At 40.0% G+C, this 16,649-nt stretch overlaps 1 protein-coding gene across 2 annotated transcripts in view; it reads left to right on the top strand.

Moving 5' to 3' along the window:
• Nucleotides 1-16,321, top strand: part of LHFPL6 (LHFPL tetraspan subfamily member 6) — a 259,712-nt gene extending 243,391 nt beyond the window's left edge. The window contains exon 4 of one of the 2 annotated variants that reach the window (XM_015120887.3): nucleotides 15,158-16,321. In XM_015120887.3, coding sequence (XP_014976373.1) covers nucleotides 15,158-15,276 — 119 coding nt within the window. In that variant the 3' untranslated portion in view covers nucleotides 15,277-16,321. 2 annotated transcript variants of the gene reach the window in all.
• The last annotated feature ends 328 nt before the right edge of the window (nucleotides 16,322-16,649 follow it).

Raw genomic sequence — 16,649 nt, 5'->3', positions numbered from 1 at the left:
GGTATACTGCATGATGCAGAGGTTTGGAGTATGATTGAATCCGTCACCCAACAAGTGAACATAGTACCCAACCCATCTACCAACAGGTAGATTTTCAACCCTTGTCCTACCTACTCCTCCTTGTATTCCCCAGTATCTATTGTTCCCATCTTTATGTACATGTTTGCCCAGTATTTTGCCCCCATTTATAAATGAGAACATGCGGTATTTGCTTTTCTGTTTCTGCATTACTTTGCTTAGGAAAATGGCCTTTATCTTGTTATTTTTTTATGGCCATGTAGTATTCCATGGTGTATTTGTACATTTTCTTTACCCAATCCACCATGGATGGGCACGTGCCTTTACTATTGTGAATAGTGCTGCAGTGATCATACAGGTGCATGTGTCTTCTAGGTGGAACAATTTCTTTTATTTTGGGCATATACCTAGCAGTGAGATTGCTGAGTTGAATGGTAGTTCAACTCTTAGTTCTTTGAGAAATCTCCAGACTGCTGTCCACAGATTTTTGCTCTGAAATCTGAACTAATTTACATTTCCACCACAGTGTGTAATTTCCCTTTTCTTCACAGTCCTGCCAACACCTGTTATGTTTTTAGGTTTTTTGTTTTGTTTTGGAGACAGAGTCTCGCTCTGTCACCCAGGCTGGAGTGCAGTTGTGCACTCTTGGCTCACTGCACCTCTGCCTCCGGGGTTCAAGTGATTCTCCTGCCTCAGCCTCCCGAGTAGCTGGGACTACAGGCGCCTGCCCTGCTAATTTTGTATTTTTAGTAGAGACAGGGTTTCACCATGTTGGCCAGGCCAGTCTTGAACTTCTGACCTTGTGTTCCACCCGCCTCAGCCTCCCAAAGTGCTGGGATTACAGGTGTGAGCCACTGCGCCTGGCCTATGTTTTCACTTTTTAACAAAAGTCATTCTGACTGGTGTGAGATGGTATCTTGTGGTTTTGACTTGAATTTTCTGATGATTAGTGATGATGAGCATTTTTTCTTTCACATGTTTGTTGGCTGCTTGTATATCTTCTTGTAAGAAGTATCTGTTCATGTTCTTTACCTACTTATTAATGTGGTTATTTGCTTTTTCCTTGTTGCATTGTTTAAGTTTCTTATAGATTCTGGATATTAGGCCCTTGTCAGATGCATAGTTTGTGAATATTTTCTCCCATTCTGTAGGTTGTCTGTTTACTCCATTGATCGTTTCTCTTGTTATGCAAAACCTCTTTAGTTCAATTAGGTCCTGCTTGTTGATTTTTTTTTTATTACAGTGGTTTTTGAGAACTTAGCCATAAATTCTTTACCCACAGCTGTGTTGAAAGGCTGTTCACTAGGTTTTCATCTAGAATTTTTATAGTTTGAGGTCTTACATTTAAATCTTTAATCTCTCAAGTGAATTTTTACATATGGTATAAGGAGGGTGTCCACTTTTATTCCTCTGCATATGGATAGCCAGTTATACCAGCACCATTTATCAAATAGGGAATCGTTTCCCTATTGCTTACTTTTGTTTACTTTGCCAAAGATGGTTGTAGGTGTGCAGTTTTATTTCTGGGTTCTCTATTCTGTTCCATTGGTCTATGTGTCTGTTTTTGTGCCAGTACCATGCTGTTTTGGTTTTTGCAAATTTGTTATATAGTTGAAGTCAGGTAATGTGATGCCTCCAGCTTTATTCTTTTTGCTTAGGATTGCTGTGGTTATTCAGGCTCTTTTTTGATTCTGTATGAATTTTAGAATATTTTTTTCTAATTCTGTGAACAATGATGTTGATAGTTGATAGGTTGCTTTGAGCAGTATCTACCAACCTACAAAGTTGGTAGATTGCTTTGAGCAGCATGGTTATTTTAATGATATTGATTTTTCCAATTTATGAGCATGGAATGTTTTTCCATTTGTTTGTGTCATCTATGATTTCTTTCAACAGTATTTTGTAGTTCTTTTTGTAGGAATCTTTCACTTCTTGGTTATATGTATTCCTAGGTATTTTATTCTTTTTATGGCTGTTATAAATGAGATTTCATTCTTGATTTGGCTCTCAATTTGAATATGATTGGTGTATAAAAATGCTACTGATTTTTGTGCATTGACTTTGTATCCTGAACTTTTACTGAAGTAATTGATGAGTACCAGGAAGCTTTTGACAGAGTCTTAAGGGTTTTCTAGGTATAGAATCATATCACCAGCAAAGAGAGATAGTTTGACTTCTACTTTTCTTATTTGGATGCCGTTTGTTTCTTTCTCTTGCCTGGTTGCTCTGCCTAGGGAGCCCACTCCTATTCAACATAGGAATAGGCTGGAGTGCAGTGGCACCATCTCAGCTCACTGCTACCTCCACCTCCCAGGTTCAAGCCATCCTCTCACCTCAGCCTCCTGAGTAGTTGGGACTATAGGTTCATGCAACCACACCCAGCTACTTTTTACATTTTTTAATAGAGATGGAGTTTCACCATGTTGCCCAAGCTGGTCTCGAACTTCTGAGCTCAAGTGATCTGTCAGCCTTGGCCTTCCAAACTGCTGGAATTACAGGTGCAAGCCACCATGCCCAGCCTGATTGGTAGCTTTTTAAGTTACTGATTCAATTTCAGAACTCATTATTGGTCTGTTCAGGGTTCAATTTCTTCCTTGTTTAATCTTAAGAAGTTGTATGTTTCCAGGAATTTACCTATTTCCTCTAGATTATTGACTTTGTGTGCACAGAGATGTTCATAATAGTTTGTGAGGGTCTTTCCTATTTCTGTGGGATTGGTTATAATGTCCCTTTGTCAATTCTGGTTGTGCTCTTTTGTATCCTCTCCCCTTTTCTTTGTTAACCTAGTTAGCAGTCTATCAATCGTGTTTATCCTTCCAAAGAACCAAGTTTTGGTTTGATTGATCTTTTGTTTAAATTTTTACATCTCAATTTTGTTTAGTTCTGCTGTGATTTATTTGTTTTCTTTTGTTTGCTTTGGCGTTAGTTTGTTCTTGTTTTTCTGGTCCCACAGATATGATGTTAGATTATTAATTTGAGATCTTTCTAACTTCTTGATGTAGGCATTTCATGTTATAACGTGTCATCTCAACACTTCTTTTGCTGCATCTCAGATATTTTGTTACATTGTGTCTGTTTTCATTGATTTCAATGAATTTTTTAATTTTCTGCCTTAATTTCATTGTTTATGCAAAAGTTATTCAGGAGTAAGTTAATTTTCCTGTAATTATGTGGTTTTGAGAGATCTTCATGGTATCAATTTCTATTTTTATTTCAGTGTGGTCAGGTAATATGCTTGGTATGATTTTACTTTTTAAAAATTTATTGAGACTTGCTTTATCACTGAACGTGTGGTCAGTCTTAGCATATGTTCCTTGCGCAGATGAAAATAATGTGTATTAAGCGGAGTATTTTGTAGGTTTCTGTTCGGTCTCATTGGTCATGTGGAGTTTAAAAACAGAATTTCTTTTTTGGTTTTCTGCCTTAATGATCTGCCTAACACTGTCAGTGGGATCTTGAAATCCCCCACTATTTTTGTGTGGCTGTCTAAATCTTTTCATAGGTTTAGAAGTGCTTCTTCTATGAATCCAGGTGCTCTAATGTTGGGTGTTTATATACTTAGGATAGTTAAGTCTTCTTGTTGAATTGAACCCTTTATCATTATGTAATGCCCTTCCTTGTCCTTGTTCACTGTGGTTGGTTTGAAGTCTGTTTTATTGGATGAGAGACTAGTGACCCCTGCTCTTTTTTGTTTTCCATTTGCAAAATACATCTTTCTTCCTCCCTTTGCTTTGAGCCCATGGTTGTTATTACATGTGAGATGCATCTCTTGAAGACAGCAGATGGCTGGGTCTTACTTGTTTTACCCAACTTGCCACTCTGTGCCTTCTAAGTGGGGCATTTGTACCATTTACATTCAAGGTTTGTATTGATATGTGAGGTTTTGATCATGTCATTATGTTGTTAGCTGGTTGTTTTATACTTGATTGTGTGATCATTTTATAGGATATGTGTGCTAGGTACTTAAGTGTGTTTTTGTGGTAGCAGGTACTACTCTTTCATTTCCATGTTTAGAGGAAGGACATCTGGTCTGATGGTAATGAATTTCTTTAGCATTTCCTTCACTAAGAAGGATTTTATTTCTCCTTTGCTTTTGAAGCTTAGTTTGGCTGGATATGAAATTCTTGGTTGAAATTTGTTTTCTTTAAGGATACTGAAAATAGGCCCCTAACGTCTCCTGGCTTGTAAGTTTTCTGCTAAGAGATCTACTGTTAGGCTGATGAGGCTCCCTTTGTAAGTGACCTGACCCTTCTGTGTAATGGCCTTTAAGATTTTTTTTCTTTCATGTCAACCTTGGAGAGTCTGATCAGTATGCATCTAGTATGGCACCTTGCTGGAGTTCTTAGAACTACTTGAATTTGAATGTCGACCTCCCTAGTGAGATTGTGGAAATTTTCATAGACTGTATCCTCAACTATGTTTTCCAAATTGGTTACTCTCTCTCTTTCTTTCTCAGGAATGCCAGTGAGTCATAGGTTTGACCTCTTTACATAGTCCCCTATTTCTCAATGGTTTTATTCATTCTTTTTCATTCATTTTTCTTTATATTTGCCTGAATGAGTTGATTCATCAGACTGGTCTTTGAGCTCTGAGATTCTTTCTTTGGCTTAGTCTATTCTGTTATTAATGCTTGCAACTGTGTTATGAAATTCGTGTAGTAAATTTTTCAATTTCACAAGTTCAGTTTGGTTCTTTCTTAAAATGGCCATGTCTTCTTTCATCTCTTGGATTATTTTACTGGTTTCCTTGGGTTGGATTTTAACTTTCTGCTGAATCTTGTTGAACTTCTTTCCCATCCATATTCTGAATTCTGTGTCTGTTATTTGAGCCATTTCAATCTGGTTAGCAACCATTGCTGGACAGCTAGTATAATCATTTGGAAGTAAGGAGACCCTCTGATTTTCTGAATTGCCAGAGTTCTTGCCTGATTATTTTTCATCCAAGAGGGCTGGTGTTCTTTTATCTTTCTGAAATTGCTGTTGCTTGGGTGGGGCTTTTTGTTTTTATATTCTTTATTTTTCTGAGGGTTTGAATGGGGTGTATGTCATACATAGTCAATTGGCTTCATTTCTGGGTGCTTTCAGAGGCCCAAGGTTCTGTGTAGAATCTTTATTTGTGGCTAGATTCCTGCTCTTCACCAGTGATGTGTGGTGAAAGAATTTTTGTTTGGTGGTGTAATTCAGGCTGCAATCCAGTGGATGGTGCATAAATGTAAGGGCTGGCAGATAGGCTGTCACTCAGTGGCACACTTCTTTCGTATTTCAGTGCATTCACAGCAGCAGTGGAGAGCTGCAGTCCTTGAGGGGAAATACTGGTGCCACCTACTGCAGTGCTGCTGTGGTGACTTAGGAGGCATCAAGATGGCCTCCTGGGATATTTTGAAAATAGACTCAATGCATGGGATCTGGGAGATTCTACCATTACACACACCTTCTCATCACCTATTCTTTGGGGGAATACTATGCAGGGAGCGCTATTCCCATTATATGCATGTGTGCAGCACCACACCCCCAGGGCACATCCATTAGGAAGCCTATAGAATGCAAAATAAATAGACGCCTTAGAGTTGTGTACAGGACAGCCCTGACAATTAATACAAGTTTATACTTCCTGTAATAAACAGACATAAAGAAACAAGCAAAGGGGTTTTGTTTGTTTGTTTGTTTGTTGAGATGGAGTCTCGCTCTGTTGCCCAGGCTGGAGTTCAGTGGCACAATCTCGGCTCACTGCAACCTCCGCCTCCCGGGTTCAAGAGATTCTCCTGCCTCAGCCTCCCAAGTAGCTGGGACTACAGGCACGTGCCACCACGCCTGGCTTTTTTTTTTTTTTTTAAGTAGAGACTGGGTTTCACCGTGTTAGCCAGGATGTTCTTGATCTCCTGACCTCGTGATCCACCCGCCTCAGTCTCCCAAAGTGCTGGGATTACAGGCGTGAGCCACCGTGCCCAGCTGTAAAGGAGCTTTTAAAAAGAGCCACACCCCACAAACATTCTTCTCTCAGCCGTTTTACTTCTACGTTTTCTGCCCACCAACCAAGTTTGGGTGGTCTTCTCTTTACAGGCACATGACACATCATTTTTACTGCTTGTCTCATTAAAAGTTTTTTTTAGGACCAGGCATGGTGGCTCATGCCTGTAATCTCAGCACTTTGAGAGGCCGAGGCAGGTGGATCATCTGAGGTCAGGAGTTTGAGACCAGCCAGGCCAACATGGTGAAACCCTGTCTCTACTAAAAATACAAAAATTAGCTGGGCATGGTGGTGCACACCTGTAATCCCAGCTACTTAGGAGGCTGAGGCAGGAGAATACCTTGAACACAGGAGGAGGCAGAGGTTGCAGTGAGCGCCATTGCACTCCAGCCTGGGAGACAGAGCGAGACTCTGTCTAAAAAATATATATTTATCTCTCTATATACACACAAGGATACAAGCAACAAGGATACAATCTAATATGCCTACTTCTTTTTTACCCAAACTCTATATTTAAATATTAACATGTTAACATTTTTAAAATATCACAGATAAAAGATATTCTGCCTGGATAAATGAAGTCAGTCAGCTTATCATATCCTGACTCAGGCACTATGTCTACAAGGCATTCTGGGTGCTCAGCAGTGACCTTGTAGGGAAAGAGAAGTAAATGGGGATCCCATGGAGCTCAAGTTCAAGGAAAGGCACTATAAACATGGAGGTTTTGTGATAAATGGCATGCAGTCAGAGGGCAGGAACTGCCTGAGTTAGTGTCCTGTGCTGCGCTTTCCAGAGCAATACAGTGAACAGTGGAGGGCGCTACTATGGAGTCTCTGGGTGAAAGTTAAGATGATATGGTGGCACCAGCCAAACTTCTGAGGGTTCACAGGCAGACAGCAGCTCTGGAGGGGAACTAAAGTGTACCCAGGAGTTGAAGCCCTTCATCAGCTAAGGCTCAGACAGAATCAAGGTAGGGTCAAAAGCACTCAGTTTGGGACCATTTCTAGAGCCAGTTTCTCCTGCGGGGAGCATCAGTTATCTGTTCCTCAAGCAAACTTATATTAGACATCACATTCCCACATCCTTGAAGATGCACTGCCAAAGGTGCCAAGTGTGGTTTCATTGGCTCAGGAATCGGGGCTGTCAAGTCTTTGCAGGGTGCAGACCTTTAGTAATTGAAACCATGCTCATTGAACATGGGCATTGTTCAAAGAAAAACTCTGGCTGAATTGAATTTAAAGGAGTTTAATTGAGCAATGAACAATTCACAAATGAGTCAGCCCCCCGAATCACAACAGATTCAGAGAGACTACAGGGGTGCCTCATGGTCGGCACAAATTTATAGACAAAAAAGGAACGTGACGTACAACAATCAGAAGTGGGGTACAGAAACAACTGGATTGGCTACAGTTTGGTGTTTGCTTTATTTCAATACAGTTTGAACATTCAGCAGTGTATGAGTGGTTGAACTATGGCTGCTGGGATTGGCCAAGACTCAGCAGTTATTACAGGTGCACACCCCTAAGTTAGGTTTCATTCTTGTCTGCCTATTAAGCTAGGTTACAGTTCATCCACAAGGATTCAAATATAGAAGTACAGAGTTATTCTCGGGCCGTATTTAGTTCACTTTAACAGCATGTAGTCTTCTAAGAAGACTGGCAAATTGAAGGGGTAAGGTAAAATATGTTTTATTTTTTTCTTGGGCATAGACATGCCAAGACAAGTACTATTTAACAAGTGAGAAAAATGCATTTGATTAAGATCTTTTTTATACATTATCTGAGCACAGGAAAAAACTCTGGAATCAGTTTGACCCAAGTTCCAAGTTCAAGCTTTGTTATTTATTTGAGATACTGGGTAAGTTACTTATCCTTCAGTTTCTGCATCTTCAAAGTGAGAATAATGTTGGAAAGTATAAACAGATCAACGATCCAAGACAAAAATTATTAAAGGATACCCCCCTTCATAACTTGTAACCTTTCACTCGCCATCTAGATATGCAGCTGTTATAGGACTATTAATTTTGTATCTCTATTCTTAGCACAAGTATAATGTCTGATATCCATTCATGCCACAAATGTGTATCAGTTACTGTGATCTGGTCATCGTACTGAGTGCCCGAATAGAACATTGAAACAAGCAGACAGTCACACTCGGTAGGCTCCAAAATGTTAATTGAACTCATTAATGAAAAGGCAGAGGTTAAACTCCAGTGTCCTTAAAAGATGAAAAGATCACCGGAATGCCATTGTTACATGGAATAAGACTGGATTCTTTGTACCTCTCTTTCTGTCTCCATCACTTCCAAAAGCTATACTAAAAACTAATTTGAGCCACCCTAAGAAATCAACAACCCTCCCCACCCCTATCTCTACTCTGGGGCTGCCCTGGAATTCCGCCACAGTCTTTTTCTATCAACTTGGCAGGTGGCTATGGTATGCTGCTTTCTGTCCCATTAACCTCTATTTTATCTGTCAAGAATAGTATTCCCCATTGTTGAAAGCAGCAATTTGCCAACCAAGCAAGCTTGGAGTCCTGTTTGATGGAGCATTACGGAGAGCAAAAGGGAAAGTTTAAACAGATTTGCTTCTCTAATTTCCTGAAAGGATCACAGACAAAACTTGCCCTCTGGAAAAATGCTTTCTGTTTGCATTATAATAACAAGCATTTATTGCCATGACATGGGCAGAGAGAGGCCGTGGAAGAATGGTCCTGTATTTCCTGGTTTTATTTAGTTTCATTACTACTCATGAAAAGTATGCAGAAACACTTTTTTTCTATGACTGTAAAACATGGTGCTAATTTCTTGTTATTGAGCACGTAGGTTTTAACAATAGGATCGTGCTCAGAGAGAAAAATCTATTTTTGCTTTTCTTTTGGAGAAGTTCAAGGTGACGAGCCCGTGCCTGGTAAACCCTTAATCTCTCACAGAATTCTGGATGTTTTGCTTTCATGTTTATAGTTTTATGAAAAAAAAAAATTCTGTTGTATCTGGTTTATTTCATTAAACTGAAGTTCTACAAAACATGTGTGTAATATACGAGGAATGCTTCAGAATAATACAGCTGATGTGAGTGATGTGAACTGGAAAGTAAGCTTCATGAGACCAAAGACTCTGTATTGTTCCCTGCTGCATCTCCAGCTTCTATAACATACCAAAACAGGTAGCAGGAGCTTAAGATTTATTTGTGACTGTTCCTATCCAACAATACAAATGACAGTTTCGAAGAGGGAATTTTCAGGCTTCAAGCTCTTGAACTCTGGAGGTGGTCATACCTCAACCCATCCCTTGCTTTACACCCAAAATGGGATCCGTCTCTTACTTGAGCAATACTTTAGCAAGACCCAAATCTGTCTGCGTTTCTCCATTACATTTCCCATCCCCTCACTCCGAGCATACTGTTCCCTGGCCCCCCACATTCACGCTTGGCTCACTCCTGAACATCTGCAGGTCTTGGCTTAGATCTCACTTCTAATTTAAGCTTCTCTTTCACTGACCTGACCACACTACATAGATCACTTGCAATATGCTGCCTTCGCATCCTGGATTTTTTCTTCAAAGCACGTATCACAATTATCAGTATGTAAATGTCTCAGTATTGCTTAATGCTTATTTCCTTGACTAGACAATAAGCTCCTTGATAGCAGGAATTATATCTATATTATTCCCAACAAGCTCCCAGTACCCAGTGATTCATTCATAGTTGGAGCTGGCACTCACTGAATGTTTGTTGAATCAATGAATAAATTGAGAGAGGGAACGAGGAAAGGGAAAAAGAAGGGAAGAAGAAAATCAAGAATCAGGGTTGAATGACAGTATTTTTTCAGATTTGCTTAAATTCTATTGATACACCTTTCTCTAGCTAGACTGATCTTGACCATTTTTCCTCAAAAGACATGTATGCATATGTACTTTTGTATATTTTTTGAGGCTAGTTTGGTTGGTTGGCTATATCTCAGTATAATTTATAACATTAGAACAAATTCATATTAAACCACTTTTTGATTTAATAATTATTTTTAAAATTGCTTAGTAAATGAAAAAGCCTTCATGTCTTAAATGAAGGACTCTTTTTCTTGTAAATCACATTGAACATTAATAGCTCATTTTGGACCTTAACCGGCTGTTGAATGTTAACTCCAAATTTTGTAAATCACACACAAACTTGCATATATGTCTGATTGATGGCCGTATTTTCTTATATCCTCAAACATTTTCTGCTATTATGGTACACTCCTTAAAGATCTTTAATTTCCTGCCAGTTTTCATCTGATAGATATTTAGCCTGATACGTTAACTACCTGTTTTATGACATAAACAAGAATGGATCCAGATAACAATGACTAGAAATTACAATTACACATGAGCAAGACAAGGACTTGGATTTGCCCGAGGAAGAGGGTAGTGTGGTGAGAGCCGGAACCAGCTGGTGCTGAAAGCTCTGCTCGGTCTTTTTCAGGTGACAGCAGGGCTTGGGTAGTTGGGTGGGGCGGTTTAGTTTCTGACAATGGTAGAAACTGACAGATCCCTTGATAAAGAAAAGCAAGAGAGTCTTTGTTCGTTCACTCCTGTCTTAGATCTGGTTCCCCAGAGTGGATTCTGAGATGAGGATTTGTGTTCAAGTGATTGAGGAAATGTGCCAAGGAAAAACCAGTGGGGAAGTGGAAAAGCAAGGTAGGGAAGGAGTCAACACCCAGCAGGGTGCGGTTTGTCATATGAGGGTTCAGCCTCAGCCTGAACTCACAGTGCTGGGAACATTCATTATCATTACACTGCAGACTTTGTGCCACCTGGAGGGAAGAAAGCCAGGTGTGCACGCTCCAGTACAAGTCCATCGCTGGCAGTGGGTCACACCAGGGGGCACTTCAGCTGTCAAAGAGCTGGGACAGAGTAATGCCAGTCACTCATGGGTCCTCTGAAGAGCGTTGCAAATATAAGCTGTTAGGAGCAAACAGGAAGCTGGAGACTGAGAGTCCAGAACCAGCAAAGGGACACAGAGGAACTGGCTGGAGAATCTACAGCATCGGCTGTAGCTCCCCTGCCACTTACGAGATGCTGAAGCTTAAACTTCTGCTATTTTATTGACTTCTCTGCCAAAAACAAAAGCAAAACCAATATTATCATCTCTCTCATTACCTTCTGATAGCCAATCCATTACTAGCTTCTTTTTCCATCTTTGTTTAATAGATGTGTCTACTGTCACATACACCGTTTTCAAATAATTAGCCTCAGCAACTTTTTCTTAAGTGCCAAATAATAAAGAATTATATACTCTACTTTTCATGTGAGGTTATGGAACTATGTATAGGGCAATACATTATTAATAATGAACAATTGATTGTGTTCTGTGTTATGAGTCCAGTGCTAAATAGATGGACCACAAATTTTGCCGACTTTTTGAAATGTTCTAAACTATTGGTCATCTCTTCTCTACCTATTAATTCACCCTCCTAGGTGTATTTAATCCAGCTAAAGAATAATTCAAATTGGAGATTATTCCCAAGACTCACAACCACGTTAGTTCATGGTTGTCAGCAAATCTGACCTGTGAAGGGGGACCCGGTTACCCGTGAAAAATGCGTATTCTATCAGTATTAATGGAGGTCATTGTGCCAGTGAGACCTACCCAGAGGTGGAGAGGCGATCTTTCAGAATCTGTTACCCTGTTAAATTTAACACACTCGCTATGAGACCAGAAATACACACTTGGTTTGGGAAGTTCTCTCCAAAATTTCAGTGCCAAAACAGGACAAGAGTTACTCTTGAAATAAAATACTAGATTTACTGTTTTTCAGGTATTAGCTGCCTGCCTGCTTTGCTTCCTTTCTGCTTTTCTTTTACCTTGCCTTTCATTCAACAAATTATTTATTAGGTGCTTGCCATAGGCCTGGCATTTCCATGATCTAGAAGTAGAATTTCTGGGTGGAAGGAATCGTAAGTGTGAAGCTCTAATGTCAGCAACAAGGCTCATGTGCTCCAGAAAAAGTGATCACTGTGGCCAGAGATAAGACACAGGAGAGAGCGGTCATGAGGTGTGAGAGGTCAGCAGACATTTAAGCCCTCATAGGCTATACATTGATTTTTGAGAATTCATTAAAGGGACTTTTTTTTTCCTTTTTCTTTTTTTTTTTTTTTTTTTTCTCGAGCCAGAGTTTTATTCTGCCAACCAGGCTGGAGTGCAGTGGCGCAATCTTGGCTCACTGCAACCTCTGCCTCCCGGGTTCAACTGATTCTTATGTGTGAGCCACTTGCACTAATTTACTCTGTGTGCTTGATGTCTGTGTGCTTATGTAATGGCCTAAGAGCTTTTAAGATGTGGAGGCTCTTGATCAAATTCACCTGGCTAATTTTTGTATTTTTGGTAGAGATGGGGTTTCACGATGTTGGCCAGGCTGGTCTTGAACTCCTGACCTCAAGTGATCCACCTGCCTTGGCCTCCCAAAATGCTGGGTCATTACAGAGTTTTAAGTAAGAGTGTGACTTGATCTGATTGATTTTTTAAAAGACAGCTGCCTACCTTGCTGTTGGTGATGATATAAGAAGAATCAGAGAGACAAGAAAGCAATGACAGCAGACCAGACTGCCTGGGGGATGATGCGGGCATTTGAGAAGGGAAAGGATACAGGATAGATATGGGCGAGAGTGGCAGAGGACTTGCTACTTATTAAGGAGAAGTCCTGGAGCAGGTTATTAAACTTTCCTTGGCCTCCGTCTTCCCTTCTGAAAGATGAGAATGATACTCATCATGTACTTGCCACATTGTGTTCCTATGAGAATTAAAGCATTAATGTTTACTCCATGTAAAGCTTCATGACAATTTTGAGAAAATGGTAATCAAAACACATTTGCTATTTTTTAATTATTCATTGGATGTGGAAAGGGAGAAATCAAGGATGACACCTAGGTTGAGGACTGAACAACATAGCTTGATGTCTGTGTGCTTAGGTAATGGCCTAAGAACTTTCAGGATGTGGAGGCTCTTGATCAAATTTTGCTGCTTTTGACTCATGGTGACCACAAGCCAGTAACTCCCTTAGCTCTGTCTTGCCTTGCCTTTTTATCCGTGCATGGGGCACATGCTAACTACTTCAGTAAATGTCCAGTGAAGATCTAAAGTTTAACTGCACGTTATACCTAACAGTCTTGGTAATTTTCAGCAGGGAAGTTATTAATTTTTCACAAATGAACAAGGTAAAAGTGGCTGTGTTCCGCGGTGAGCAGGTCTATGCAAACCCAGCCCCATAGGCTGAGAGGCTGAGAAAAGAGGTGAGGAAAGAGGCTGACAAGTCCAGTTTCTCAGGAAAAAAACATTTAATAGGGACTTACGAACAGAAGCCATGTCTCAGGCAGCTGCAAGATGGCGGATCTTTGCACCCGCCCTCCAGAAAGCAGCCTTTACACAGCAAGCTTTTAGGGTACAGATATGTGCAGCTGGTCACATCTCATACTTTCTTGCTGAAACTTGTGACCTCTAGGGAGATGAGATAAACATCTTTATGGAAGGTTGTCTATGCCATAGGCATTGTTTCTTTATGGGGGGTTATCTACGCTATGGGAACACCTCGGTGTGCAGGAGTCAAACGCTCGTCTTCATTGAGGTTTCGCTTCAAGATGGTGTCACTCTTGCCAAGCAACAGGCTGTTTTCCTGCAGACTGCTTGTGGAAAAAAAGGGATGTGATTTTCTTTTGTTTCTTTTTGTGTTTTTCTTTTTTGAGACGGAGTCTCGCTCTGTCGCCCAGGCTGGGGTGCACTGGTGCAATCTCGGCTCACTGTGACCTCCGCCTCCTGGGTTCAAGTGATTCTCCTGCTGAGGCAGGTGAATTACAGGTGCCCACCACCTCGCCTGGCTAAATTTTGTTATTTTTAGTAGAGATAGGATTTCGTCATGTTGGTCAGGCTGGTTTTGAACTCCTGACCTCAGGTAATCCACCCACCTTGGCCTCTCAAAGTTCTGGGATTACAGGCATGAGCCACTGTGCCTGGCCCCGTGATTTTCAGTCTGTGGCTTTTATGTTCAGTGACTGTGAAAACCAAATGTCTTGCTGTTTATGTTTGTATCTAATGCAATGCAAAACAAGAACCAAAAAGAGGAACATGGTTGCTGTTAGAGCATTGCCTGATAAGATGGTAAGACAGGATGAAAAATGAATTAGAATTGAAGCAGAAAGTACAGTGTCCAGTATAAGATATAGAGGCCTTCTTTACTGTGCACACAAAAAGAGTAACTTGGATGTCATTAAGAAAGAAAAAGCTAATGAATGCAAAAACCCATTCCATTAACCCAAATAGGGTATCTGGGGATGCCAACCTGTTCTTGGGATCTGGAACCCGGGTTTGAGTCTTGGCTCACTTTATTCCAAATTATAAGCGTATGACTATGAGTAAGTCACCAACTTCTTTAAATGCTGAGAAGCATTTTTGTCAACCATGTTAAGCTAGTACTCCACCTTATAATGTTGATAAAAGAATTGACAAAGACAATATAGATAAATAAATCTACTTATTATATTTTTAATATTTTGGGTATGTTATGACTATTAAGACTAATCCAACTCTGAGAAATCAGGACTCATTTGGACACTTGTCATTATATTTTCATTTAAATGACACTTTATCTTCAAGGTGAGTGTTGATCCCAGAAGAATCTGGGAATTTTTGTTTTCTGATTCAGACAGTAGACAGTAAGTCACTTGAGGATTCCACATAAATAGCAGTATTCACCTTAGCATTAGCCATTATCCTTCAAATGAGTTGCCTCCTCAAAGTGGCCCTTTTGCAGAAAGATTGCATCAACATTTAGATTTTTTCCCTAAAGTACTTTGTTATGCAGGTGATCTTGGGTGATGTAAGTTAGAATTAACTCCTTCATCTCATATCCTGGTTGCTGCTATTCTTCTCTTTTTTTGACCGGGGTGTGGATATTGGTGAAGGGGACTAGACTTCTCTTCACCAGTGTGAGAGGTAGACATTGAGATCCTTCTGAAATGCACCCAGCCATTCTTGCTTTCTTCACTGTCCAGATAACTTTCAGCATGTTATGATTCCATTTAAGCGAGGATACCATATTCCTAATGCGTGTTTCAGAACCCACACACTGGAAGCAGTAAGAAAGCCTGCTGCAAAATCATCCTCATCTGTGTCTTTCTTCTTTCCCTTTCCTTTGTCCCTAGGGAAGTGTGAAATCGGCTGGGCCTACTACTGCACGGGAGCAGGTGCCACTGCCGCCATGCTGCTGTGCACATGGCTGGCTTGCTTTTCAGGCAAGAAACAGAAGCACTACCCATACTGAGATGGAGCCACCAAGAGCAGACAGAGGAGAAGACGGACTGAAGGGGCTTGGAGAGGTCAAAACATCCACCTACCTTCAAAAGGTGGAATAGTAGTTCTAATCCAATACAATGCTAATAAAATGAAACCCGATAAAATCAGGAACATGATATAGGAAGGAAGGATTGTAGGAGATTTGTGGGGGGAAAAAAAAGGAGAGTGTAGAATGATGGAGAAAAATGGACCAAAGCCTAAAAATATTGCAGGGCATGGGTGGTTCTATTCCACAAAGTATTGTTAATATACAACACACACACACACACACACACACACACCCCAAATCTATATATGCAAACAAGGGTTTGGGTTTTAGTTTTTTGTTTTGTTTTGTTTTGTTTTGTTTTAGGTGAAGACTCAGAAAATCAAAAGGGCTAGTAGAAACAGTGTTATGTTGGGAAGCAGGGTACCCCCAAAAATGTTCCCTGTAGGTCACGGCACTCCCGAAAGCACACAAGCACATACAGACATACGCATCCCCACACACACCCATGCACAAACGTGGATCATCGCACAGACTTTACGGGAGGTTTAGTGGTGCATTTCTCCTCTGTTTTCTTTTTAATATACATTTAAAATACAGTATTATCACTTTATAAAGCATATATTAAACCCAATAAATGGACCAATAAGCCAAACTATCAGTATTTTGTATATCCTGCATAAACTCTGATGTAGTTCCTCAACATATTTTCAGTGTTTATGCAGACCTTTAGAGTTAAGCCTTTGTATTTCCATGTTATTCAACAATATGCAATATTTCTGAGCAGTTTCTGCTGTGATATTCGTATGAAGAAAAGGGGCACCTTTCTGTCCACTAGGAGAGAATTCAGCTGAAGATATGAGAATAATGAGAGACATTTTCCAGTCATTGGATCGTGTTTTCTTTTGTCCATTATTGTACTGTGCTGTACCACATTTATTTCTATATTCATTTTGTAAAAAATTTAAAAGTGCTATTTTGTTTGTATTTGAAAATCTCTGTGAATAAATTCTCTCTTTGATCAATAGCTAGATGAGTCATGGAGTGTTAATTCAGTTATTGGATTTGCTTTCTTAATTTCTTCAATGTAGTTCTTCAACTACTATAGTCTTGTAAAATTTCCTTTTCTCTTTTAAGGCCTGTCATTAATTCACTCACTAATCATCCAACGAGGCATTGTTCTAGGCACAAGTGTATTACAAATGAGTAAGACAGTTTCTGCTTTCAACATGAATTCTTTGCAACCAGAATTCTAACTTCCTGCTTATTACATTTCAGTCATAACCAAATTCTGAGGAGAGAAGAACTTCAGGTCTGTTTTGTATTAAGTTTGAGAATAAGGGTGGTATTCAGAT

The sequence above is a fragment of the Macaca mulatta genome, chromosome 17, assembly GCF_049350105.2.
Source record: "Macaca mulatta isolate MMU2019108-1 chromosome 17, T2T-MMU8v2.0, whole genome shotgun sequence".
In the NCBI taxonomy this organism is placed as follows: Eukaryota; Metazoa; Chordata; class Mammalia; order Primates; family Cercopithecidae; genus Macaca; species Macaca mulatta.
The sequence above is the reverse complement of the archived record's forward strand: the minus strand, read 5'-3'. Positions and strand labels throughout refer to the sequence as shown.